Source organism: Strix uralensis, chromosome 1 (assembly GCF_047716275.1).
Source record: "Strix uralensis isolate ZFMK-TIS-50842 chromosome 1, bStrUra1, whole genome shotgun sequence".
NCBI lineage: Eukaryota > Metazoa > Chordata > Aves > Strigiformes > Strigidae > Strix > Strix uralensis.
In genome coordinates this window covers 118,454,095-118,481,204 of record NC_133972.1, presented here as the reverse complement: position 1 = coordinate 118,481,204, position 27,110 = coordinate 118,454,095, and the positions used below count along the sequence as shown (strand labels likewise).

Here is a 27,110-nt window from a genome sequence, read left to right as displayed (position 1 = left end):
TGCTCGCGCCCTCCCGTCGCCGCCCTCTCCCCTCACGCCCCGGGCACCCTGCGAGCCCGTTACCCCCGGCCGCCTGCATGCGCGGGGCGGGGCGGGACGATGGGGCGCCCCGCCGCCCGCGCAGCAGCGAGGGGCCCGTCTGCTCGGGGACGGGCAGTGAGCGGTGCGCTGCCGGTGCCGCCGCCCCCCCCCTGCCGCCGGGCGCTGTAACGTTCGCGGCGGTGCCCGCCCGCCCGCGTCCTGTGCCCTGTGTGCGGGTCACGTGGGCGGGGCGCGGCCAATGGGAGCGCCGCCGAGCTCAGCTCCAGCAGCGGCGTTGGGGAAGGGGGGTGGCGGCAGGGGGAGGGGAGCGGCAGCGGCGGCGCAGGGGGAGAGGGAGGGAGAGCGGGCGGGGGGAGGGGTGTTTTCAAACCCGACAGCCCCAGCCGCCGCGGCTGAGCCGAGCCCCTGGGCACCGCCGGTGGCGGCGGGCGGCACCCGCTCCCCTGTCGGATCCTCGCGGCCGCGCCGCCACGGAGAGAGGAAGGGGGAAGCGGCAGGAGGAGGAGGAGGACGCGTCCCGCCGCCGGCTCCCGGGAGAAGGTAAGGACCGGAGCGCACCTCCCCACCCCTTCCCGGTGCGCGGCGGGGACCCCCGGTCCCACCCGCCGCCGCGGTCGGGGTGCCGCCCTCCCCCCGCCCCGTCTCTGAACAGCGGGGCGTCCGGGGAGCCCTCACCCGCTGCGCGCCTCAGGGGGTGTAACCGCTGCCCTGCCCTCCCGGGCAGCGGGCGCCGCGCGTCCCCCGCCCAGCCCGGCGGGGCGGTGGGGCCTGTCCCCGCGCTGCCCGGCGCGGGGGCACGACGGTGGCGGGCAGTGGCGCTCCGCTGTCAGCCTGTCAGCGCCGCGGCGGGAGCCATGGCCGCCGCCGCCGCTGTCACCGTCTGGCGGCCGCGCCTCTCGCCCGCCGAGCCCAGCCCCTGCCCCGCCGTCCGGCGGGGGGCCCGCGGGCGGCAGGGGCGGGGGGGCGGCGGCGGTTCCCGCGGGAAGCAGGGCTGGAACTGTAGGGAGGGAGGCGGCGGGGGGTGCCCGGGGGGCCGGGGCGCGGGTGCGGAGCGCGGCATGGCGGTGTACACACACACACGCTCGCACACACACACTCATATCACACACACGCCCCGCCGCCCCGCCTCCGTTTCGGGAATTTCGGCAGCTCCCTGCAGCCCCGGGAGTTGTGCCGCCGATTCCGGCCGTGCCGCCCCGCCGAGGTGCCCGCCCTCGCCTCATCAGGCGCGGGGCGAGCGGGTCAGGCGGTTCTGGCGTCTCCCGTTAAATGCTGAAGGGTGCCCGGCTGTTTTGCAGAATAATGCGCTCAGCTGCTTGGTGTGCCAGTACAAGGCGGCCGCCGCCGCCGCTGCTGAGGTGGAGCACAGCAACTCGCACGGCACAGGTGACACCAGGCAACAAAGGAAGGACAAGAAATGAGAGAATGCCAGGCACAGTTGCACAGTTCTTCATGCTAGTTCTAGCCTGACGCTCTAGATACCAATACCGATGTTTTCTTTTTTCCTAAGCGCTGTTAAGATGATAAGAAATAGAAGTATTCTTTTTTTTTAATAAAAACTTCCAAATAAAACGGGTAGCTTAATATCAGTATTATCAGCTAGAGGTCATGTGGAAATTGCCTGGACACTGTCACTGCGTTCTGTGCCTTTCTTCTGCAGGCCATGTGATGTGGAGGAAAATCTGAATTTTATACTTCTGAATTACAAGGTAGTTTATGGGATAAAGCAGCTCTTTAATGAAGACAAGTGAGTGAGTTGTGATGCTTGTAGGAACAAAAAGCTATCAGACCGATGTGGAACAGTCCAAATGTACTTATGTTCCAGGAAAAAACTGTTTAATCTTGGAACACTAGGAAAGGGTGAGATCATCATGTCTATAAGAAATCATTAACTTCTATTAAAATAATTCACTGTTATTGACAGATCATGATTTGGAGGTGGGGGGCACTTCTACTCTCTAGTTTTTGAAGCAGCAAGGGTTTGTGTGTTTTTCAGTATGCAAGTTGATGGCATCTTGGTTGTCCTCACATCTTAGTTACTCTAGGTGGGGACATGGTGAGCTACCCACAGGTGCTGTGCAGCTGCAAAGAGCTAAGCATCCTGTGCTTTCTTTCCTTCTTCCACTGTAATTGTCTGCTGTGGTTCTGTGGGTGACAGAACCCCAGAGTAATAGATCTTCAAAATGATGTGAGATGTCAGGGCATTTCACCTGTATTTGAAGCTTGTGCAGATGTTGGGTGTCACTCGCTTTTCTTCATTCTTTAGATGGAGACTCAGACTCTCAGCTAACCCTCTGACCTGATCAGCTGGGGACCTTAATCTCACCCTGTATGAATTCAAAAGGTTTCTGTGCAAGCTTGAGAAACTGTCTGTTCAAATAAAATTGCAGGATTTTGAGGTGTAGCAGAATAGTTCATTGGGAAGGTAATGGTAAACCCACTGACTATCTGTGTCTTCTCCCCCCCCCCCCCCCCCAGTACTTCTGCGGAGTGCCAGTGTTTTTCTTGGCACCCAGAGGACTATGGTGGCATTCTTGTGGTGTTGTCAGTTTTTAGGTTTTTGGTGTGTGGTATGTAAGTCCCTTTTCTGATTTCCTGGCTTTTCTCTAGTAATCACTGAGTGCAGACAGTTGATCAGAGAGCCTTTGGTTCTTTCACAAAGATGACAGCTCAATATTTCAGATACAAGGATTCCTGCCTTCCCATTGCCATCTCTTTTGTGTGCTCTTCTCCCACCCAGAGGATTATTCAAAATTATTTGTGAACCCTGAATACTACAGACAGCAAAGGTTAGGACAGATGTTGTGTAAGAAAGCAAGCTCTGTGCGACAAACTTAAGTTCATGTATGGTTTCTTCCAGCAGTCTTGCACAATAGGTAACTTCTTTGAGGAAAAGGTCTTTTAATAAGCAGGCTGAATGAGTGCTTGTATGAAGCTTCAATGTTTGTTTGGCATTAGTTGCAGGGGGTACTACTAATGATACCACTTACTGTAGGGTTAAAAGCATTTATCGAAAATTTAATACTTGTGTTTATTAAATTAGAGGTCATCAATCAGAATCGTAAACAGCAGCTTCTTTGCACTATTAGGTGTCTGTTTAAATTGCTATAAAATCCATAAACTGTTGCAGTTCTGACTTAAGTAGATGGAAAAGTCCTTTTAGCGGAAATACAGGCACCTAGGAATGGCTGAGATAGAACTTCTTCCTCAATATTGGTCATATGGCTATATGAAAACAAATTCTATTCGTTGAACTCATTGACTGTGTTTAGACGATTTTAGGCTGATGTAATTGTCTGGAAGATTAGCGCAGTTGGTCCTTTTCAGAACTGGAAAAAATGATTGATCAATGTAATGATTAACCTGCTACCACACTTAATATACACACTCAGAACCACTTACTTTTGACGGTTTTTGGATCTTATCTTATGGGGTCTAGGCATGAATGTTTCTTTTTTTCCATGTTCTATTGCACATGGAGTAGTATAAATGTTGATTGGTCATTTAGTCTCCAAATCAGTCTATATTTTTTTAACTACATCATTAGACTCTACTTAGACTCTAGTGACAGATGGTATGAAATAAATATTAGCACAAACTCTGTCTTGCATTTTGTGTTATGACACTGAATAGTTTTATTAACAGAATAACAGAAGTCAGAGCCCTGCTAACATATTTAGGTTTTTTTCTTACCAGTTCATTATTATTCAAGAACCTAGAGAAGTCTTAGAAAGTTTCTCCATAAGCTTATGGAGCCATACTCTTTATTTTAACTATGCAGTTGAGAACCTTTATTGCCACCTTGCATAAAACCTAAATATTCATTTAAAGAGAGACTTGAAGCCCTCGAGAGTATGGCTTTGCCTTGGCTTATTTTGGGTTATCTCCCTGGATCTGGCGAAGTGTCCTTGTATCTGCTGCAACTGCTTTTATCTTTAGCAAGCAACAAATGAATAAACTCTCCTCAGTTTCATGGCTGCTACTTGGAGTGCTCTAGGTAGTGATAATGTCACAAGAGGATTGGTTTCACACTGGTTAATGCTAAGAAAAGCCATTAGCAATGTTACAGACAGAATTATGAGCTATGTTAGAGGCAGAAGCAAAAGTGAAAATGCAAGATAAGGAGGAAACCTTGAGATATTTTCTTCCCTGCTGCTGTCATGTGCTTTCTACTTGCCAGTAGCCTGGTGGAGATGGAGAGTATTGGAACAACTTTCTTCCTGTCCTAGGTCTTGCACTCATGAGGCTGGAAAACATCAGAGGTAGAAAACGCTTTTTTCCCCTCTCTGAGCTTCAGAATGTATTAAATGCAGCAGAAACCAAATAACACTGTATTTTCAAGAGTATTGTTGTAGAAATCTTAGAAAGTTGTATTGCTTGATGACAGCAGAAATGAACTTATGTAAAGACATTTCCTATGGTTTCCTTCTCTTTAAAAGCCTTTTGTATTAGTCCTACTTAATAGGTGTCTGGCTTTCCAAGCCTTTCAAGCTCTGATAGATAGCTGCCTTAGCCAGTTTGTGAAAATACTTTCCTCTTGTTTATGTTTGCTTCAAGATTGTGTGCAACAAAGAATGCTATCTGAGAGAAATCAACTTTCTGTAGTTCTCTCCACTGTTCAGCAACCTACTAATCTGGGTTCTTACTACTACTTCAATGATAAAGGGGAAAATGGAAAGTTCATTTAGTGATACTCTCTTTCTAGTGTGGGTAATGCTAATCCATTTGCCTTCTGACTTCAAGAAGGGACAGGTATCTTGACAACTGGATTACCTTTTTTAAAGAAATAAAAAATACTGTCTTTTGTCTTGAAAATAACTGATTCTTTGCTTTCCAGTCCTTTTGATTGTCCAGATGACACCGTAAAACATTAATGAAGGTTAATTGCAGTACTCACTGTAGTTTTACAGCTCTAAATAGTTGTATTCAAACAGTATTCTCGTTATTCTCTGTTATCTGTTTCCATTCCATCTGTTCCCTCACCGTGTCTTTCCCCCCAAAGAAAAATTACTTCTGAAAAAAAACAGCATGTGATGTTGTTCTTTTGTGATATGTGTTGATGGCCAAGAGGTGGCAATAAAGACTGTTGAATATTTTGCATCTCTTCACAATTTAGCCAGGATAAAAACCTCTGTTATCCAGCTGGGGACCTGTAAGTAAGAAGCTAGGTTTTTTTTCCCTGCATCTGCTCCTTTAGGTCTTGTTCAGGAAAGGTAGCATTCAAGCACACTCTTATACCCCTGCTGAATCCTGCTAAAGCTGAAGGACTGTGAGTAGGTGTTGGCAGTTCATCTGCTTTTAGCCCGTGGAGGGCCACCTCATGTTTTTAGGTTATGTTCCTTCTGGCAGTGCTGCGGATAAGTTGTGGGTTTTCTTGGGTTTAGGTTGGCAAACTATCATTAGCTTATGAAGTTTTAAATAGAAATTGATGAGGTTCTAGTGATAAAGTATAGAGTAGAAGTCTCTTGTCTTGCAGATCTTTAGAAGGTTTAGACTAGATATTAGGAAGCATTTCTTTACAGAACGGGTTGTTAGGCGTTGGAATGGGCTGCCCAGGGAGGTGGTTGAGTCCCCATCCCTGGAGGTGTTTAAGAGTTGGATTCACATAGCACTTAGGGATATGGTGTAGTTGGGAACTGTCAGTGTGAGGTTAATGGTTACACTAGGTGATCTTCAAGGTCTTTTCCAACCTAGATAATTCTGTGAAGGTTTCCAGAGGGAATGTAGATTTCTGTAGAAGGAATTTAAACTTAACTGGCAATAGGCTTGCTCATTTTAAGCTTGGCAAAGTACTGATAGAAGGGCTTTAAGTGTTTCTTTAGTAGGCACAGTGCTACTGGAATAGTCTGTCTTAGTTGACAAAGATCTACTTAGCTACATCTTTAAGGAATAACCAATAGATCAAAATTGAAGTTTACAACTCCACTTCTCCATTTAGCTTAAAGGGAGTATCATATTATGCTAAACATCTGCGCAGGTGCTTCCTTTGAACATGTAGCTCATCCTAAAAAAGACTCAAGAGGAAGCACCTGTGAGCACACAAGTTTTTAGACTTGTAGATTAAAAGGAAGGACTAATGGATCTTGCAATAAGTGTCTTTGGCTCCTAAGAGCCAGAGTTCTTGGGCAAGCATGACTCTTCCATACACACCCCCCTCTCCACCCCCACCCCCCCGCCCCGAATAGGCTTCCTCTTTATAGGATCAAGAATCTCCTTTGTTTTGAGAGGCTATTCAGAATAAAGGGAGATCCCTTCAGGCACTCTGGAAGCTTGTGTATGCCTGATTCTCAGAGTAAAGAGGTGAGTTTGTTTTTCCATGTAAATGTTTATTTTGACAGCTAGGTATGTCTGTCAATAGGAATATGACATTTGTATTCTATGCAGCTGTCTTAATGATATACTTTAACTTGAGTATGACATCAGTACTCACAAGTTACGCAGGTTCTTCTAGCCACCTGTGTAACTTTGTTGGAATAAATGCTGTCCTGACTTCATAGCATAAGCTGCTGTAGAATATAGAAGACTTAAACCTTTTCATATGCTGAACATACCAGCAGGAGGAGAGAACTGCCAGTAGACATGCTGCCACTGAGGTAAAGAACATCTGCCTTTCTAATTCATGGAACAGAATCATAGACTACTTGAGATCAGAAGGCAACTTTGGAGGTCATCTAGTCCACCCCCTGCTCAGAGCAGGGTCAGCTCTTAGAGCAGATTGCTTATAGTCACAGTCAGTTGAATCTGGAATTCACTCCAGTAGTGTGAGTAAAATTTTGTTAAGTGAACTTAATTTTTTTAGTCTATTGGGATTCCTTGCTGAATCTGTTGCGGAAGGCTTGATAAATTGTAAAACTGTGAAACTTTTCTTCTTTCAAAAGTGGAATAGAAGTTTTTTCCAAATGATGTAGATAATGTGTTTTTCCTGACTAATTTAATTTTTAATAGTCAAAGGATGTATTCTTCTTGTACTGCCTGTGTGTGGTAGTCTTGTAAAGCTGTGGCACATTCTACTAAGTTCTGCTATAGAGATTCTTCATGAAGTTTTTGGTGTTTTTAAATTGAAATGACTAATTAGCTGGTTGCATAAATAAGACGTCTTTGCACTTCATTTTGCTTACTAAAAATGCAGTTTCTGATTTTTTTTAAGAAAGAAAAGACAAATACATGTATGTCATCTTTACATGGTTTGTACTAGAACTTGCTTGAAGAAAGTCTCTTCCAGTGCCTGCAACGCAGAGTAAGCTTGTGAGTGAGAAACTGAAACGACCTTATTTTCAACTGCCGAAGGAGAAATAGGAAAAGTAGCTAAAGCATAAATATTAATAAGAGCATTTCTTCAGAAATTATCATTTGAATACTGATAACATCTGAAAAGAAACTTTTTGATCTTTCAGAATTCCTTTCAAGGAGAAAAACAATTGATTCAAGGAGTTGTATGTGTACCATCATCATTCTGTTTGTTTCTTTGCTTCCTTGAACAGCCAGCCATATGTAAAAACAATAATGGTAATGTCTTCCATGAAAAGACACAGGGTTAATCTGAGAGTAGAGAAGTGCACTTGAGAATAAGACAATACTAACACATCCTTCAGCTTCATCTTGAATTCTGGCACCAATTGCAGTTCCTTACTGGCCCACGTGGAGGAATGCTGTAGGCATAGTATGTGTGGTTCAGTGGTAACGATGCCCCTTGTCACTGTGTGGGAGCTATTCCTGCCACACTGAAATGGCAGTCAGAGTCTGACTTGTGGGAGGCAGGTTTATCACCAGTTTGGGGAGAGGCAGTGCTTTTTTTCTTGTTTGTTCAGGTTTGTCGCTAATGCCCTATTCTTAAACCTTCATTTCTTACATCTTGTCCACCCCCCCAATTTTGGGGCAGGGAATCTGTACCTATACACATAAAAAGAAGCTTCAGCACAAGTCTCTCAGAATCAGGGAGGGTTTTCTGCTTTTAAATAATTCCTAACCATTCCCTGATAAAAATGTCGCCTGGTCTATGTTATGCAAGTTCCACAGACTTTCAGCTTTGGTAATTTAAGATGTTTAACTTAAAATTAGCTTTGTCATAAAATACTAGTTTAAATGCTATGAATGTAGCACTTTTCTTGAGTTTTAAGAGGAAAATATATGAGAAAATAGTGGTGATAGAATGACCTGCCTTTTTTGCAAGATAATGCTGGCTTATTGATAAAGGTTCTGCCATTTTTGTACAATCTGGGATGCCATTGTGATATCAAATGTCCCACTCTTTTATGTTTTTCTAGAAAAACTAGCATTTTTCCAATCATGTTGTGAAAATTATTAGTTACTTAAGGCTATAGTTTTGCAAGTTCATTTGTAATATGTATGCAATCCACGTGCTTCACTATTAAGCAAGCCCACAGCCCTTCAAAGACTTCTCTGAAATAATGGATTAATTCTGTAATCTTAAACTGGTAGGACTTCTGTTCTGAAAGTTTATAATGAATAGAAATATCTCTGAGGTGTAAATCAAGAGAGTACCTATTGTAAAGACAGTTCTTTGGCCCTGTGTATTTCTTCTGGTAAGCAACTAACATAGTTTCACAAATCTGAAATCCTAATTCTGTTCAAAAGTAAAAGTGAAGAAATTGTAGTATTTGATCTTATTTTTTGTTCCTTCAGGGACCTTCTCATTCAATGCTTCCCTGTTTTAGCTGTCTGTTTATATAAATCTTTTGGGATCCCTGTTGCAAAGCTCCATCTTTCCCAGTCACCTGTTTTCAGGGTTGTGCCACACTATCAGTTTAGGCCATGTTTGTCACCATTGTTTTTCACCCTAAACAACATTACGTAATCAAATTAATTCCCATAGCAGCATTTTTTATTTTTTTTTTTTTTTAAAGTCGGGAAGGAGTTCAGTGTCCTAGGAGATGTTCAAGAGTCAACTGGGAAAGAATTCATCCCCTCCCTACTTTTTTTGTTTCATACCTTTTCTCAGCACCTTATGGGGTTTTTGGAGGCGGTCTCTTGATGCAGACAGGTTCCCCTGGTTTTGGGTCCATGAATCTAATGGATTCTTTGAGTGTCCTGTCCTTTGAAAATGACACCTTTTTGGATACTTGGACTTTAGTATACTATGGTGAGGTGGTAAAGTGCTCAGTTATCTATATGGAAGAACATGAAAGGTCATATATAGATAGCTGGGATCCTTTTGTTTCTTTTCTTCTGTCATGTTGTGTTAGTAATTTGTATCTCTTACCTGCCAAGCAAGACTGGATGGTTTAGCAAACCATCTACAAGGATATTTTGTCAAAATGGTAGTTTTTATGATTTTTTTCAGTGCCTCGGCAAGACATAAACAGTGATTAATTCCATACGAGTTTAGAAGTCTGATACCAAAAACTGCTTTAATTTTTTCATAATCTTGATGTGTGGAATGACATTTGCGGTGGAAGGATCTCAGAATCTATTTGAGACTGGAAGCTTTAGAGAAAGTAAAGGAAGGAAATGGGAGTGTGTTACAAAAGAAGTGAAATGAGTGCTTCTTGTCCGTATTTGCACGCCTTCTTGCTGTATACTACAGTGTCACTAACCTTTATGTTCTGCTGTGTCAGAAATGCTGTCTGCTGTATATTAGAGTAGCACTGCTCATTTGCCTTTCTTCGGGTAGCAGAATGGGATCACGAGTTGATGGTTTTTTGGGTGGGACAACACTTTAAATAATGAACTGGATGGATCTCTGGCGATAAATCGCAATTGTGCAGGCCAGGACACTGCTCCAAGAGTAGTCCTATTGCAGAAGTTCACATAAGTTCTCTAATTTAGGAAGAGGCTGCAGGAAGAGAAAAGAGGGTCTCATTGTTGAAGTACTGACCCTGAAAATTACCAATTTTCAGCTGGTTCTGGAATTTGTGTATGATACTTAGTATCCACACTTGTGGATAACTGCTTTGAGTCTGTTTTACCTGTTTCCTTCAGCAGTGGTAGGGAAGAGGAGTTGCTTGCAGAAGTTGAAACTGGAGTCACTAATATCTGTGGTCTAGCAAAGTACTATCTAATGTGAAATAATGTGAAAACTAAAGTCTGTAATGTGTTATGGGTGTGGCAAATAGGTCAAACTCCTGACTTCATTATTTCTGTGAACTGAAGTTGCCATCTGCAAAATGAAGGAAGTAATGCATTCTCATCTTCCAGCAATATTGTGAAAATAAATTAATGTCTGTGAAGGGAGGGGGAGCAGGAGCCTAACCCTTATTAATTTCCAATTTTGATTTATAGATAGTAAGTTCTGTGGTGTTGTCCAGAATAAGTACTCTTTTTTTTTTATTTATGATGATTTTCAAAATTTTATAAAAAAAAAAAAGGTGTTATAGACATTTCCTTCTCATTAAGAACATAGAAATCAAGGCAAGCTGAAATAGCAGGGAATCTTGGTATGAGTGACAAACAGATTCTCTGGAAGCAAGTGAAGCCACTTGCTGTGTGTGTTTCTGGTCAGTGGTTCCTTGGAACTTCACCAGGTTGTCAAAAAATGTTCACACAGCAGCAGAAGCAAGTTTCTTCAATTGCTATGGGAATTTTCCTTTGCCAGTAGTAAGAACGATCACAGAAAGTTGAAGTCTACTTTTTGCCTTGAGTGATACCTAAGCAGAAGCATTAAGGACTAAACTAGCTTAAAAGGAATCTTCAGCAAATGAATATATTGCTTGATCATGTCCAAGGAAGTACAAATAAAATCAAGAGTTGTAAGATACCCTAAAAATCTGATTGTTTTGTCTTGTTTTGTTTTTACTTTCAGAAGCAAATCAGTGCCAATGTCCTGGTTTCATTTTAACAGGTAGATTTTGAAGTTTTAATTAAAAGTGTGTGAGGCGAGAGATGTCCACCACTACTCCAGTAAGAGTTTCAGTCCTTACTTGGTTGACATTTATTGTAAGTGTAGTTGCAAGAAAACATTACAGAAGGAAGTGCAGGTGTATTTCTAATGATGAGCTGTGATGTGAGAGGAGCTATCCCTTGCTTGGATACAGCTGTTACTGAAGCATGATCTCCCTATAATTTATAAACCAGTATTACCTTTAAAATTCAAATCAATCCATGCAACAAATCTCAAAGGCATATTGGGGTGTGGTGTTTTCGATCAGTGAATAAGATTTTGTAAATTAAATTTTGGGCCATTTTTTTCTTATTCCACAGTAAAACACCGCTGCATGATTTGTAGGTGCCTACAGTTAGTCAAGAATAGGAAGATTTGTATTTTCCATGGTTTCTTTTGCCATATTTTTCATGCTCAAGAAACAAACTCAGCCTGGTCTATGTAAGGTACAGCTGAAAACGTCTGACTGACTAGATAACTGAAGGACTTAGATGACAACCAGGTGTCCCTTGACCTCAACTATTCTTTAACTCAATGAGCAATGAAGTTCTTGTGTTCTTTCGTAAGCATGTGTTTAGTTTAAAAAAAAAAAAAAAAGCCTTACTAAAACTCAGTCAGAAAACTACAGATTCAGTCATGCTCTTTGATAGAGTGTGTTTGTTTGAAAGAGGCTGACAAGTCAAGGTGCTACTAGTAGCACAGAAAATAAATTGAAGAGTATTGTGAAATCTGTGGAACCTGACACTTGAAACCAAGCACAGGTAAACTCAGGCTCTTGGAGGTGCTCTGGGTAGGAGCCCAAGGTCCTATGTAGGCAAGTGCAGCAAAACCCCTGCAAAGAGTCTTGTTTGTTTTCTGCATAGGAGAGAGTTGTATGTACTCTCATTTTTTGCTCTTCCTAGTAGAAATTCCTAGACTATGAGATACATTCTTTATTTTGGTAGGAAGTAGTGGTGAGTTCCAGCTGAAGTATTGGAAAATCTTTCTTGCTGCCTGAGTGTCAGCTGTTTTTTAGGGACTTCATCCTAGCTCTGTGTACTGTAGTCTGGCATGCAATGAGTAGGTACTTCAGAGTGTATTAAAAGCTGTTCTGGAGATTATGAGTAGTCACTGCCCAGTCCTGTTTCACTCTTCAAAGACACTTTTATAAAATGGGGTTCAAATATTTTATTGTTCTTATTACAGAAAGATTTGTGCGATCCTTATATGTTTGGATCTCAAGTATCTAAACATTTCAAATTAAAATGTAGAAATACTGTCTGATAGGACAGTGAGTCTAGTAATCCATTCCATATATTAACTAGGATCTGAGGAGTCTCTGAAATACAGGTATCCAAGTTGTCTCACAGCATATATTTCTGAAAGGTGTATTTATGTTAGACTGGTGTTTTGTTTCCTTTGATTTTTAGTGTATCTAAAATCTGGTAGGGAGAATAGCTGCAGGGGGGAGGGGTAAGGCACTGAGGTTGCACAATAGGTATATCAAAGAAAGGAGCAGAAGTGATCTCAGTGTTGCATGTTCTAGCCACAAAGTCATCTCAAGTGTTGTGTAAATCTTAAAGGAAAATTGTAATAAAAAAGAATTCCTCACTTCTGGACCAAAAGTGGTTTGTCATATTTTATCATCAAATGCTGCAAAATCTGCCAAATTTGTGACTCATGTCCATGCTGGGTACTGCATTTGCACTTAATACCGCAACAGACTGTTGCCTTAGGCACCGTTAGTTTGAGGCTGTATTGGAGCTTAGTTCTTTCATCATAACTCTTGACACTGAAATCTGCATGGACTGCACTGTTGCAATCATGTGTGAAAAGAGCTTGTGAATATTTTCCAAATAAAAATGTTCTTGTCACCTTTCATCTATAAAAACCACTGCATGTATCATTCAGGCACTGTTCTCTCCAACATACTAAATTGGTGTGCTACCTAAAGCCAGTAGTATTTAGTAATTTGTTTGCTGGTTACTGCTAGAGAACTGAATTGCACGTACAGTGAGACACCATGGAGTGCAGGGCAAAAAGTGCCTGGTAAATTGTTCTGTTCATTGTATTTGATGGTATTTTAGAGCACACCACATACAGGAAGTGGTGCTGGTAAAAATTTAGTCTTAAATAGTATAGCATACACAAATAGCCTCTTATTTCATCTTTTCTTATGCAAAATGTGTTTTCCTTTAAGCTTGTAAAAGACAATATGCTTCTAGCCTGCAGCAGGAGGCGGGCTTGCCAGTAGGGATGTACTGCAGTGTATGTTTAGTCCATTATAGCTGCATATGTGTAATGCTTTTGGAAAAAACGTTTTAGTACATATATCTTGTACCTACACAACTTTGACTTTAGCACCCTGGGAGTTAAGTTCTTTGGTAATCCTACTTAGCAGTAACATGAATGCTGGCCTCCAGTAGCAAGCCTGGGTTGCTAAATGACTGGGAGGAAATCTTTTTTTGGGATCCATGTAACACTGTTTTCATAGGACTCTGCGCAAGAAACCTAAAACTATTTTTGCTCAAATGAAGCTTTTAATAGCCCTTTCATTGTCCTTATTGTAAAGATAAAATGAACTGCTGCAATAATTATGGAATAGCTGTGTTTATATAGTCCTCTGCAATGAAGACCTTGGTACAAAGACTAATATTTTTGTGGCTGCAGTCACGCTGAAATTTTGAAGTTTCAGAACAGTATTTTGTATAATGTTCTAATGAGATTTTTAAATGCATGCTGTGGGCAGTGTCCCATCCTTTATCATCACTTTGACATTCTCATGAGACGTCAACAGTGATTAAGACTTTGTTTCTACACGTATGTCTGTCCAAGGAGGTAATGGAAAACTGACTGCAGTAGTAAGCTTGTCATTCTTCATTAAAACTAAAAGGAGATGGAACACTTGTGCTTTTTTACAGGGCCACGGGAATGGCAGGACTGAAGAATTTTGGTTTGTGTTCCATGTTCTGGGAAGAAAATTCCTGTGTGTTGATCATGGAGTCTCCTGTGCTTTCCTCCCAAGGCACAATCCCTTCCTGTTCTCTCAAGTTTTTCTTTCTGTTGCTTTCTCATCACAGTTACATCCTCTCATTTAACTAATCTGAAGCTTTACTCTTCACAGCATACTTGTGTGTGGGAAATACCAGGTAAAAATATAGATGTTCTTTTCATACATGTGGTGGTTAAATTTCCAAGCCAGAAAAGCCCAACTCTGTGCTACTCGACTTTACTACCCTTCTACTGTGTATTGTACCTGAATGGCCTCTTTCCCCACAGTCCCAAATTCTTGTTCTTGTGCCTCTTAGCATGTCCCCAGCCCTCTAACCAAAATATCCCAAATAATTTCTCATTCCATCTCGAGCCTTTTTTTTTTTTTTTACTGGACACTGTAGGTGAGAAGGTAGATGCTGATCTGATAGCACATGTATTGTGGTCTGACCAGGAGCTGTTTCATTGTGTAGCTGTAGGTTATGGTTGAGTAACTATCTGTATAGAAGCACTGAGTTCTGTAAGAAAAAAAAAATAAATCGACAATGCTGCTAGATCTCCCATCACAATGTTTCATTTAGCACTAGTAATGCTGGAATTTGTTAACCTCTCTTTTGGGAAGAAGTCACTTCTCTGAGTTGTTTGCTGAAGGATGCTTTTATTGTGAAATAAAACACTGAAGTAATTCGCACTTTCCTGATAAGAAAAAAAGAACCCAAAGAGTGTTAAACTTAGTTAAATAAACATCTTTTTGTTAGTATCTCTTTGCTTAAACTCTGCTCCTTACAGTATTTAAAAAGCCCAATTTTCTGTGGGTGTTGGTCCTTTGTACTATACCCATTCCCCTTCTCCCAGTGCATTAACCTCAGCTGCCTTTGACACTCCCACCAGACTACAGATAACATTTGGCGTGGCTAGGCGGGAGCTACCTACATACCTCTTAATTAGCCAGTATGTACATACGGGTTGGCCAGCTGGCTTTCTCTGAACAGAATATGTAATGCTGGCTTTTGCCTGCCTTTCCCGCAGTTCAGCTGTTCTTAGATGTCTCTCTCTCTTATATTCATCCACCAACTTTTTTTTCCTGTCTGTAATAGACTCTTAATAGCTTTGAGATTTAGATCATACCAGCCATTTCTAAATACACTTGGAAGAGGCAAAGTCTTGGGGAGGGAGGAGATTGCTAAGAGGAAATCTATGTCTGTGTCTTAGTTTCAATTGGGAATACACCTTTAGAGTGACTATCCTTATATTTCCTCACTGTAGTTTAGTTTGCTCTATGCAGTGGCTTCAGAGCTTGATTCCTTCTGTTTCAGGCTGAGAGATGTGTTCAGGAATGTGCTGAATGTGCTCCAACCTTTAGTGTGTGTTTAGTACATGGACTGCGCTAGAACTAGTCCAGAGCAAAACTGCCAAATGTGCCTAGTGTAAATCTGAATTTTTGTTACCAGCTGTTCTACTCTACAGATCCATTCTTGATAATTCTGTACTTCTTGCTAATGTAAATCTAGCCTTAGCTGTCATTTTCATAAGTTTAATTTTAGCAAAACATTCTGAAGCACTCCTGTCAAATATTTATAGCAGAAATTTTGTACAGTTGATTCACTGTTTCCCAGTCTGGAGTAATTCCCTATTGGAAGAGAGGGATATTTTTCTTCACTTTTTTTTTCCTCTGCAGATGAAATAAGGTATGGGAAATAGAGAAGAACAGAGGTAGTTTAGAAGATTGCCTTATGCTAGTTCCCCTGCTTTTTAAATGCAAATACATTCTAGAGCTCAAGGATAAATGCACTGTCTTGGAAATTAACCTATCTACTACTAATATTCTCATAGAAGTTCAGTCTTGTGACCCACTGATTTGCTATAATAGCAGTCAACTAACCTTTAAGATAACTGTACAACAGGGCTACCAAAGAAAGCCTTCCTTAAGCATAATGTAACTTTTTGCTGTATGTGTTATGGGAAAGACATGCAGGAATAGGAAGGTAAGCATGTGCTGTAAATCAGAAAGGAATCAAGCAGTTCTTTGAGCACCAGAAATAGTGATGCTTAATTTCTTACAGATTTATGTCTTATGCTGGTACCGTGCAGGTCTCAACTGCAACTTGTCCCTGTGACTAGGGGAAAAGAAGTGATTTATAAAGGCCGTCTCGTGGAGTTGGAGATACAGCATGAAGTTTATACTGAAACTTTCCCTTGAGGAAAACACTGACATTATTATTATTTATTTTTGTTACCCATCAGCCACCTTTTTCTATAGAATCTGTGAGTGCTTCATGTATTTGAAAACTTTTCTCTGCTGTCAGATTTAAAGAAAATCCATATACAGGCTTGAAAGTCATTGGTGGCTCATACATATGCATGTAACACAGACATGTGGGCCTCAGTTTCTCAGGAGACTTGGCTGTAAGAAAAAACTCAAAAAGAGTTTGAACGACAGTGGCAGCGGCGCTGTTGGAGTATGGCATGAATTCTTTTTACATAAGTGTGCCCTTTCATTAGTGCTAGATGTAAGCTTATACAAATTCCTACAGTTACTTGTTGGTAGTAGAGATTTATTATATGCCTAATTTTCTGTAGCTAGTTAGATCTGAAATTCTGGTGGTTGGTGGGGGTTTTTATGTTTGGTTTTTGGGGTGGGTTTTTAATGAAATAATCCTAGCTTTTTATATCACTGCCTGCAGATCTGTCAAAATGCCTACCTTTGTTACTTTGAGGAGAAAGAATTTTTTTTTTGGTGAAAAATGATTGAGAAAAGTTTAAGAGTATTTCACATAATAGGACATTGATAAGTGATGTTAAACGTGCAAGAAAGACATCCAAACAAAATCAGAATATCTGATTTTTTTTTTTTACATGCAGAGAAGCTTCTTTAGTAGGAAGCAGATTCTATGTTTTATTGAAAAGCATGAAATAGATCAGTTTGTTAGAGAAAAAGCACAGCTGTGCCTGTTTGTCAGATGAAAAGTGATGGCACTGCCTGTTGTGACAGAGGAGAATAATTTGAGTGTAAAGAGTTTAACTTTTAATTTAGGGTTCTGGTGATTTGAAATATGCCATCAAGACTGCCTAATAAACCAGTAATTGCATTAAGAAACAGCCCGAAGGAAACTCCAAGCAGACAGATCTAGGTTTCCCTGGAAGAACCTGCTAATGTTCTACATTTTCACTTTGAATGCAGATCTTTGTTGACTGTGTTCAGAACATGAGTTGAAATGGTACTGAACTGCAGGCAAATGGAAATAAAATGTCAGTAAAATCACCTCTTCAGGTCAAAGTTTTATTGTAATGTATACTATGTGATCATGGATTGAATAGTTTGTTTACACTTCTGGACCATGATGATATCTTAAGAAATAAAAAAATCTGCCCTTTGTGAAAAGCGAGGTTTTTTTCCCTCAAATATTTGAAGCATTTATGTCTGTTTAAAAGGTATTTCACACAGGGATTGTGAAATGGCAACCTGGTACATAAACACTTAATGGAAATACTGCCATGTGTCAGTGTGATAGTTGGCATGGTTCTGCTTTAATAATCCGGTATGTGGTATTTGGTTTTAGTGAACTTCCAAACCAGTTTTCTCTTCAAAACATAATTGGCTTGGGGTCAAGAATTGAATGAATTCACATTTGATTTTGATCATGTGGTGAAGAAAAATTGTACATCCTATGCTTTCTGTTTTCATTTACTTGTGTATTATTTGTGCTAACTGTACTATTTAAAAATACCTTTAAATTTATTTTGAAAGTGTTTTCATCATCCTCTTGTCTACCACTTTTAAAAATAAACTATTTCTGTTCAGTAAGACTTGAAAGGACATGCAGGGACGCTGGGCCTTTTGTGAAGGAGGAAATCTTGTTCAGTTAATGTGGCTTAGCCCTTTCTGGTTAGGCAAGTAAGAGGAATGGAGCTAAGCTTAAGCTAATAAATTTTACTAAGCTCATGAAGGTGGGCTCCTTACTGTCAGTACCAGAAGGGTATAGGGAATGGCATACCAAACCAGGAAAGGAAGAGAAGCAAATTAGGAATGGAGGTGGTTTCAGTGAGTCAAGTAGCAGAAAAAAGGAAGGAAAGAGAACAGCAGCATATGCAATGAGAAATATTTTGATTAAAATAATAAAGAAACTTTCACATATTGATCTGTTTTAAAGTAGTTGTAATCATGATGATATATACAATGGGAATTGTTGCAAATGAAACTTAAAGAGAGGGTTTGATAAGCTAACTGAGCAAAAAGCAGGTTTCCGACTTGTGTTTTCTTTTTAAACCCATGAAAACAGAGATATTTGCTGGTAGGTAATACTCTGTGTACGGTGTAATCAGCACAGTAGTTGTTGTCTTTGAAGATACTAACTCCTTGCTTCTTTTAGGATTAAGAAATGTTTTCGTAACTACAGGAAAGTCATTCTAGAGTACTCTCCATTGTACCAACCCCCCTTTTTTTTTTATTCCTGCAACTGTTATGAAAAGCAAATAAAAAGAAAAGGCAAATAACTGTGTGCTTTGTCCATTAAAAATGAACAATTACTCTCCATAAATCCTATTGACACTACATAAATGAAGGGGATACACTAATGTTTCTTTTGTCTTGGGTAAGAGTGGAACAGTAGGAATTTCACAATATTGTATCTTGTATCGTAGTGGAGACAAGATTCAGGTTATTGTATGTGGGACAGTTTCTAATTAAGTTCTTCCTGTTTTTCTTAAGCTTGTGGTTAACGTGTAAAAAAAAAAAAAAACCAAAAAACAAAAAAAACCCAAACCAAACACAACAACAAAAACTCAGGTGTGGGCGAAAGGGAGGAAAAGAGCAAAAGAGCAGGCCTTAGTGCAGTATTTCCGAATTTGCTGACTTTAGGATTAAGTATTTTGAACTTTCCTTCCCCTCTTCTTCTTCCCCTCCTGTTCTGGAAGAATAAGAAAGATTTTGGTTTTGTTTTTGTTCTTGGGGGTTTTTTTGTTGTATACAATGGTATTAATCTTAGCTAAGTATTCTGTAAAGGAGTTTCTTATAGTTTAGGTCTTGTGGGGAATGGATGGGGTGGGCTGGTGTGTAGAAATTTTTCTGAATATTAAAATTTTGTGTGTCAGGTCTGATGTGCTAAACAATTTTCTCTAATCCATCTGCCAAAGAGAAAATACTAGTCTCTGTTGTCAGTTGGCCAAAATACTGGCCCTGGTCCTATAACAGCAACAAATTCGCTATGTGATGATCCCAAAATCTTAACTGTAAAGCAACAGTAGAAATGCCTTACCTGAAATGATGTCTAGCTGGGACCTAAAATTACTATGTGATTCAGTAAGACTGTTGTCATGGTTTAGGCCTAGCCAGCAGCTAAGCCCTACACAGCTGTTTACTCACTGTCCCCCTAGTGAGATGGGGGAGAGAATCAGAAGGGTAAAAGTGAGAAAACTCATGGGCTGAGATAAAGACAGTTTAATAGGTAAAGCAAAAGCCATGCATGCAAGCAAAGCCAACCAAGGAATTCATTCACTGCTTCCCATCACAGGCAGGTGTTCAGCCATCTCCAGGAAAGCAGGGCTCCATCATGCAAAACGGTGACTTGGGAAGACAAACGCCATCACTCTAAACATCCCCCCTTCCTCCTTCTTCCCCCAGCTTTATATGCTGAGCATGATGTCATATGGTATGGAATATCCCTTTGGTCAGTTGGGGTCGGCTGTCCTGGCTGTGTCCTCTCACAACTTCTTGTGCACCCCCGGCCTACTCGCATGTGGGGTAGGGAGCAGAAGAGGCCTTGACTTTGCATAAGCACTGGTCAGCAGTAACTAAAACATTCCTGTGTTATCCACACTGTTCTCAGCATAAATTAAAACATAGTCCCATACTAGCCCCATTCTTACTATGAAGAAAATTAACTCTATCCCAGCTAAAACCAGCATAATTGTGATCACATAAATATTTGCAATACAATACATCCGTTCAAAAAGACCCATAAAACTTCACCAGCTTTAAAGTGATGTCAAATGCAGTTTTACTTTTCACATGACCTTTCTTCTCAGGCACTCTTAGAAGAAGAGTGACTCTTGATTGTGTGGAAGAGGCAAGTCAGACCTCTTCCATTATGTGAATCTGTAATGACACTTGGTATACTCCGTAGATGAAACACCGCAGAGCTCTTAGAGGTTTATATACATATATATAGTGATGGCTTATGTAATTAATTTGCTAGACAGTGAAAACTAAGGTTTCTGGTTCCACGTCTAAGCTTTAGAAGATTTTTCTTTAACATGTCTCTCTTGTTCCAGCAGAAAGCGTAGCAAATAGCCAAGATTTGACCATCTTTCCATAGTATTCTGGGTAGACAATATTTCAGTTTCCTAGGCTAGAAAGCTTAATTTCTCTTAAGGGCATTGCTAGAAATGATCTTGTGCATCTTCCTAGTCTTATCACTCATAAAATGAAGTGAGATGTTGAACTAATGAGGCATCAAATACCTGAAAGTGTTAAGTCTGCCAAAGAGGTAAGTTAAAGGGATGAGGCAGTTCAGCAACTGACTTGGTGATTTTCTGATTACGCTGTCCCCAGTAGTAGCCATGTTAGACCTTTTGGGTTTTCACCCCAAGGTTTGAGCTGCAGATGAGTGGGATGCTTGAAGTCAGGTGTCATGTTAGTCATCTTTCTTGGGGTACTATTCAGCTCTGCTACCATCTGCAGTAACATTTGTCCTGAAATGACACTGCAGTGTGTATATTTATATAATGTTGTTTGTCTGTTTGTTTTTCAGACACACGATGAACCCACTGATACAAGATACAGCTAGCTAAACAGCTATAAAATGCCCAAATTTGGGTCTACAAAAACAGTTCAAGTTGAAAATTCCGATAGTGATAGCACCATGGTGGAAAAACCAACTGCAAGAAAGGTAACAAAATTAGATTCACATCCATTTAATTTCAGTGAAACGAAGAGCATGTATTCTATCACGATTTTGTTGCTGTAACAGGAAGACATATCTATGAATCTCTATGCTGGTATCTTGAGTGCAGAAAAAAAAAGTAGAAGTTTTACATGGCTTTAGTTGTAAATTAAACTAGGGAACAGAATTTATGCCTTTTATTGAAACTTGCAACTTAATTCCAAAGGAAGCCGGTTGCATTTGGTTTATTTGATGTAAGTTGGTGAACAGTTCACAAGAACAATGATTCATATTTTATTTAATTTTACAGTGACTTACTCTCTAACAAACACATGAAACATTTCTGAAGGCCTGTGACAGAGCACAGACCAATGAGCAAACACAAGTTTCTTTTATTGCTTTGTAGCACAGAGATTTGTTCCCTCTGTTAGGAGGACTTGAAAACCAAGTGCTGCGGAAGGGTTAAGAATGACTTCTGTACAAGGGAGCCCACTTAAAAATTGTACAATCCATTTTTGAGTGTTGGAGAATGAAGGAATATGGGAGCTCCAGTAATACTGAAGGGTGGTTTGTTTATAGATGTGAAGTATCCCATCATTTTCAAACTTCTGGAGCCAAGTTGCAAATAACCCAGTTCTCCGTTTTGTCTGCCTAGTACACTTGTACAATAGGCAACGAATTTATCTGTAGTACTAATGAATAACAGAAGATAGAATAATATTCTGCATTGTGAATGATGAGTTGTATATTGCCCTAAGGAGATAGAATCCATTTATCTCCCAAATGATGTTTAAAACTGTCTTCTCTGGAAAAGGAGACACTGTGTGTGTGTGGTCATACTTGCTGTTTTGTGAAGTCTGTATTCTCTGTAAGACCACTTAATGAATGAATTTAAGACTGGAAGAGAAAAAACCAGGAAAAGATGAGAAGATCCAGCATCTACTTGAAACTGTTTGTCTTCCAAAAACATTAGTAGAAAACTTCAGACTTTTTAGTCTCTTCCCATTTTGTTTTATGCATCCCAGTAAAGTGAGACAAAGGTAGTTGTTTGTGCTAGCTGTGATGAACGACTTAGATAAGAAAAGGAAGATAACAAAGTAAAATGGGGAAAGGAAATTGGCTCACTAGTAAAGGGATGAAAAATTGTTGGGTTTTCCTTTTTTTGTTCTTGTTTGGGATATGGTCAAGTTAATTGAAGTGTCATTCAGTACTGGATAAGGCAGGGAATGTGGGGCCTACAAGCAGCAAGAATATTCGGAAGGCTATTGCAGTGAAATTTAGTGGTATTAAAAACTGTCTTTTTATTTATAAATAACCTAAAAAATATTTTCTGGCTTTATTAGCTCTCATTATGTTGACACTTCAGTATTTCTGAAAAAAAACTTTTTGACAAGGAGAATCTTGAAGACATAATCAGTAGCTGTTCATACTAGGAAAACTGACATGTCAAATTTTAAAAGCTTTATTTGTGTTTATATTTTTTAAAAAAAATTAAAAATCTGTAAGAGATTAAAATGGATTTTCATCTTTGTTCACTTTCATCAAAGCAAAACTAGTGGGTTTGCTGGAATGTAGCAGTTTTTAAGTTTTCCTTTTCCCTGTTTCTTTGCTAACCATAAGGCTTGAAATGCTTGGAATGCATTTGTTTGTAGGTTTGAGTGTATAGAAATAGATTGTCATAGTTTTATTGTGCCGATTACTTCCTTCCTTCCTAGGCTTTGAATTTTACGTACAAATTGCTCTGCAATCTGAGTTTAAAAAAAAAAAAATCAAAATAAAGAGTTTACTTGTGAGGCCCCTTTTCCTCCTCTACTCTCTACCTCTAACTCCCCTTCACCTCCTCTCCCTGTTGCTTGCTGCGATTGTAGAAAAATGGTGGTGGTTTCCAGGGTGGCTGTTGAATCTGGAACCACTACCAAAGGAACTGCCTTATCAGTGACACCTGTGCCCAGTTCAGTATTTTCTGGTTGTCTTGACACCTTCCTCTCCAGTAATCTGCCTCTGGTGGCCATACGCTGCTCCCTCTCTGCTAATAACAGTAGCAGTTACATCTGCTGAGCCATGTAACCCTCATACCCTGCAATCTCTGCAAAGTTAGGTACTATCTTCTGAAACAGAGATGTGTAGCTCTGTTGTGAGAACATTAAAGAAGAAGATTATGATTAAGTTTTTCCAGGAAACAGAAGAGTGAACGGTGTCATTTATTTAACCACCAGGAAAGTGAATGGTGTCATTTATTTAACCACCAGGAAATATGGCAAATCTTGATTTGATTTAGAAAGGAGTAAATTAACATTCCATTTTTAATGGTCACATAAAACCATTTCATTGTCATATTGGTTTGGGTGAAGGTTTGTCCTTAGCTGGTTGCTCTAACAAGGAATTGTTTGTTGTTCAGACTGATCACCAGTGCAGGAATTAGAAATATGGATAAATATCAGATTCTACCTTGCCTGGTATTTGAGATTAAGATGCCAGTGGAAGCAGGATTACTTAGAAAATTCAAGTCTAGGGGAAGATGTAAGTTTGACCAAGGACATAGATATGGAATCACAATGGTGGACTAATTACATTGATACCAAAAAGTAAGCTGATAAACTGCTTGCACTGTTATGTTCAGTCTTGCTTGCTATCCACCTTAGCACAACCTGTGATGTGAGATGAGAATAAGTACGGTTTGGTTTGGGGATTGCATGATATAAACTGATAGGTAATATTGAAAATGTGAGATCCTAAATAAAATTGCAGAATTAATTGTTGCAGTTAATATTTCTGTATTCAGTTTTTTAGCATAATAAATATGGTTTGGTTGCTTTTGAGAAAGACTGAATACATGGTTAAAATGTTAGTCACTTAGTCACACGATCTGTTCTCTAACACAAGGACAAGAGATTGTCAGAAGTCTTTAGCTGACCCTTAAATAATCTGCAGTCTTTCCCCCGTATTAGAAAAAATAGACAAAATATTGCCAAAATGCAATCGTTTTGATTCAGCCTAGAAAATTATTTGAAATTCAACAGGCAATAGGGTAAGAATAAAATTTGAGTTTGAACAACAAAAAACATGAAGGTAAACCTGTAGTACATATGAAAACATAAAACTGAAGTAAAGATTGAGCAGGCCAAATCAACAGTGATAATTTTTAATGATATAGCTTTAGGAAGTAGTGGAAGTTTCTGTAAAGCAAATAATGATTTTTCTCAATATGTAAATATATGCAACCATTAATTTAAAAAAATAGTCTTTGAAACATTAGAACTTTTTATGAAAAAGTTATGGATTTGTTAACCTAATGTAATTGATGTAAGGAATTACTGATGCTGAAGGTGAAAGGGAAGCTAAAATAAAATTTTTGCTTTAGTGGCATTTTGATATGGAGGTGTCTTGATTAATTGAAAATACCACTTGTCCACACACTTTTCTCAGTGTCGTGTGACCAGTGAGTGTCCATTCACTGCCATCAGAGATGCCCGTGTCTTTTAGCATGAAAAGACCCAGAGGTGTTCAACATTCAGATAATTGCAGTGGTCCTTAGTACAACTAAGTACAACTAATAGTAACTGTATGTTACGCGTAGCTTTGACTTTTTATTTTTTCTGTAGAATAGTACAGTCAAACCACTTATGCACGTTGCTGTGTAAACTTGCTCTTAACTTGTTTCTGTGTCCACCTTATTATTGAAGCAGAAATGTCTCTGAACTACTCGTGGAGTTTAATCTCTATGACTGTAAATGAACAGAAGATAGGTAGTTTAATTATTGGTTTTCCCTTATGTGTTCATAGATGCATTGTAGGCAGAGGAGGCCTAATGTGAAATAATGTTCATACAAAACAGTGCATCTTACAAATGAACAGTAATGTTGAAAGACACCACTCCCTAAAAAAAATAGTCATTCTTCTTCTCAAAACAAAACCTGTAATGGCCTAAATATATGGGGTGAGACTATTCCAATGGTTAATATATTAAGATAAAAATAAAAACACTTGCAGGATTTGATTTTCCTTTCATAGTTGATACAATATTTAGCTCTTACTGGTTGTGCACTCTTAGCTGTTGACTGAGGAATGTAGTAAAGTAACTGTTGTTATGAGACTTAATCTTTCACATTTGTCCAGTGGAAGTTAATGCTTATGCTGTTCTAGCAACCAGTAAATAGCTGTGTGGATCAGCTATGTGTTCAGGTCTTCTGAGAGCTTAAAAAAATCATTAGGAATAACATTCCTGTTAATAAGCTGAGTTTATATCATATATGCTTTAAGGTATGTGTATTTTTATTTCAGTTCCTCATCTTGGGATCATAAAATAAATTAAAAAATTGTAAGAGTGTGTACGGCAGATAGAACATTTAGTGTTTGCGTGAGATATTCTATAAACATAAGAACATAATGAAATTTTAATTATACTCGAGAACTTCCATGACTGAAACTCAGGAAGTAGATCATAGATATGTGGTCCAAAGGAGAAACACATTTGGGGTTTGTAAGAATTAACTCTGTTCTTAGAAGAATCCAACAATAGTGCCCAAAGCGATTTTAATACCATGCAGAACATGCTTCAGTATGTAATTATCTTTGATAGGCAGAAAAAGAATGCTTATTCTCCCAGGGCTTAGTACATCTGCTAGATTATATGGCACTCTGTTGTCTCCTTTTGTGTATTGTCATTGATTGTAGCAGTACCAGACAATAGAGCTGCAATGGGATATCAAGAAATTGTCCAGACTCCTGTTTGTTAGCCTTCCGAGACAGTTTCTGCTGAACAGATTAAAAATGTGTTCCTCATCATAGCACACTAGTATGGTTTTGTTGACAGAGAAAATTCTTCCTCGTTACTACATCCTCCAGTGAAGCATGCATTAAATGTTGAGACGTGCAGATCCAGTTCGTCCATTTGCCCCAGAGTAGAATAAGCTGTACTCTGTTCTTGACAGATGTTTGCCAGACCTTTTCTTTAAAGCCTTGCCTGATGGAAATTCCAGTCTCCTTGGGCAGTTTATTCTGATACTTAATTATACTGACTGGCATAGAGTTAGATACTTAAAAGGATAAATAACCTTTGCTTGTCTCCTGTTGCAGTCTGAAGCCATTAAATGTTCTGTAACTGTAGTGAACATGGAGATTATGTAATGCCTTTCTCTTTGCAGCAATAGTTTATGTATCTGAACATTAGCATGTCTTCAGTGTTTTGATTAGCAGTTTTCACTTTAGATTAATGAACCTCTTTAGAAAGTCCACAGATACTTTAAGTTACAGGTTGCTTTATAAAAGACATCAACTTGTTTTAGGTTGCTTCCATGGATCACATTAAACTAACATGTAGACCTACTCATGCTGAATTTTGAACCTTGCTTAGGACCCTGAAAAAGAGATCTCCATGCTGTTGCAGTGACCAGGAGTAGTTGGAACAGTGAATGCTCACTCTTTAAATCAAAATACCTCTTCTAACCTGCAGGGCTTGATACCTCCTCTTGCCTTCCTTTAGCTGAAGCTGAATCCAGAAGGCTGTTTTCTGGCTTTTAAGGTGGGGTATTGTGATTATACTCTTAATGATTTTAGTCAGTTTGTAGAACCTTGATTTTATCCTGACTTTTCCAGTTTTGTATTTAGACTGTTTTTCAAATTCGCCAGTCATTTTAATTTCCCTTTGCCAGTGCTCTTTGCTTCTCCCACTCTCCCAGTTGTGATGGTGTCTGTATATCTAATTGCATCTCTATTTCAGCATTGTCACTGAAAATACTAAATAGCGTTGACTTTGTGCAGACTTCTCAAACACCCTGTTCATTGCAACTTTTGAGTTGGAAAGTCCACTGATGGTGGCTAAATGTTTATTTCCACAATACCCAAGGAACAAAATACTCTCATTTTTGTGGTTTCTGTGTATAGAATAGCCTGTTCTTTCATTTTCAATGTATCTTAATTTATCTGAAAGTGTACATTTTGAACTCTCCTAATTAGATCATCACAAAATTAATACTCAGTGATTATCAAAAAGTACATGTCATAATGTTTAACGTAATGCATATGTACAATTTAAGAATAAGAATAAATGTAAAACTATCAGATTATTTAAGCAGCTTGTGTCTCTTTGTGAGCACCTAATTAGTATCAAAAAAAGTGTTTCTTTTTAAGGATTACCAACCATGAAAAGTGTGCCTTTTTTTCTGTGGAACAAGTTGAAATCAATGTTTCCTGCTTAGGACTTTTAAATTATTTTTAATTGGTCCTTTCTATTGCATAGGACCTAACATAAGGTAATATTCTAGAGAAAGCAATAAAATTTTATTACCACTTTATTATATTGTGGGAGACTTACATATGTACATATGAGAAATAAATGGATTGTTTGGAACAAGGGATGAGAGAGCTCTTGCTGAGATTAG

The 27,110-nt window shown here is 39.5% G+C and overlaps 1 protein-coding gene across 5 annotated transcripts in view; it reads left to right on the top strand.

Moving 5' to 3' along the window:
• Positions 1–404: 404 nt before the first annotated feature.
• Positions 405–27,110, top strand: part of ANKRD12 (ankyrin repeat domain 12) — a 68,581-nt gene continuing 41,875 nt past the window's right edge. For 2 of the 5 annotated variants that reach the window (XM_074878359.1, XM_074878326.1), the window contains exons 1-3: positions 412–582; positions 1,703–1,751; positions 20,599–20,736. Coding sequence is in view for 2 of the 5 variants with exons in the window: in XM_074878326.1 (XP_074734427.1) it covers positions 20,650–20,736 (87 nt within the window). In the remaining 3 variants the exon portion in view is untranslated. Of the gene's footprint in view, positions 583–1,702; positions 1,752–20,598; positions 20,737–26,182; positions 26,252–27,110 lie in introns of all 5 variants that reach the window. The other 3 variants (XR_012630089.1, XM_074878323.1, XM_074878338.1) reach the window with 2 other exon arrangements.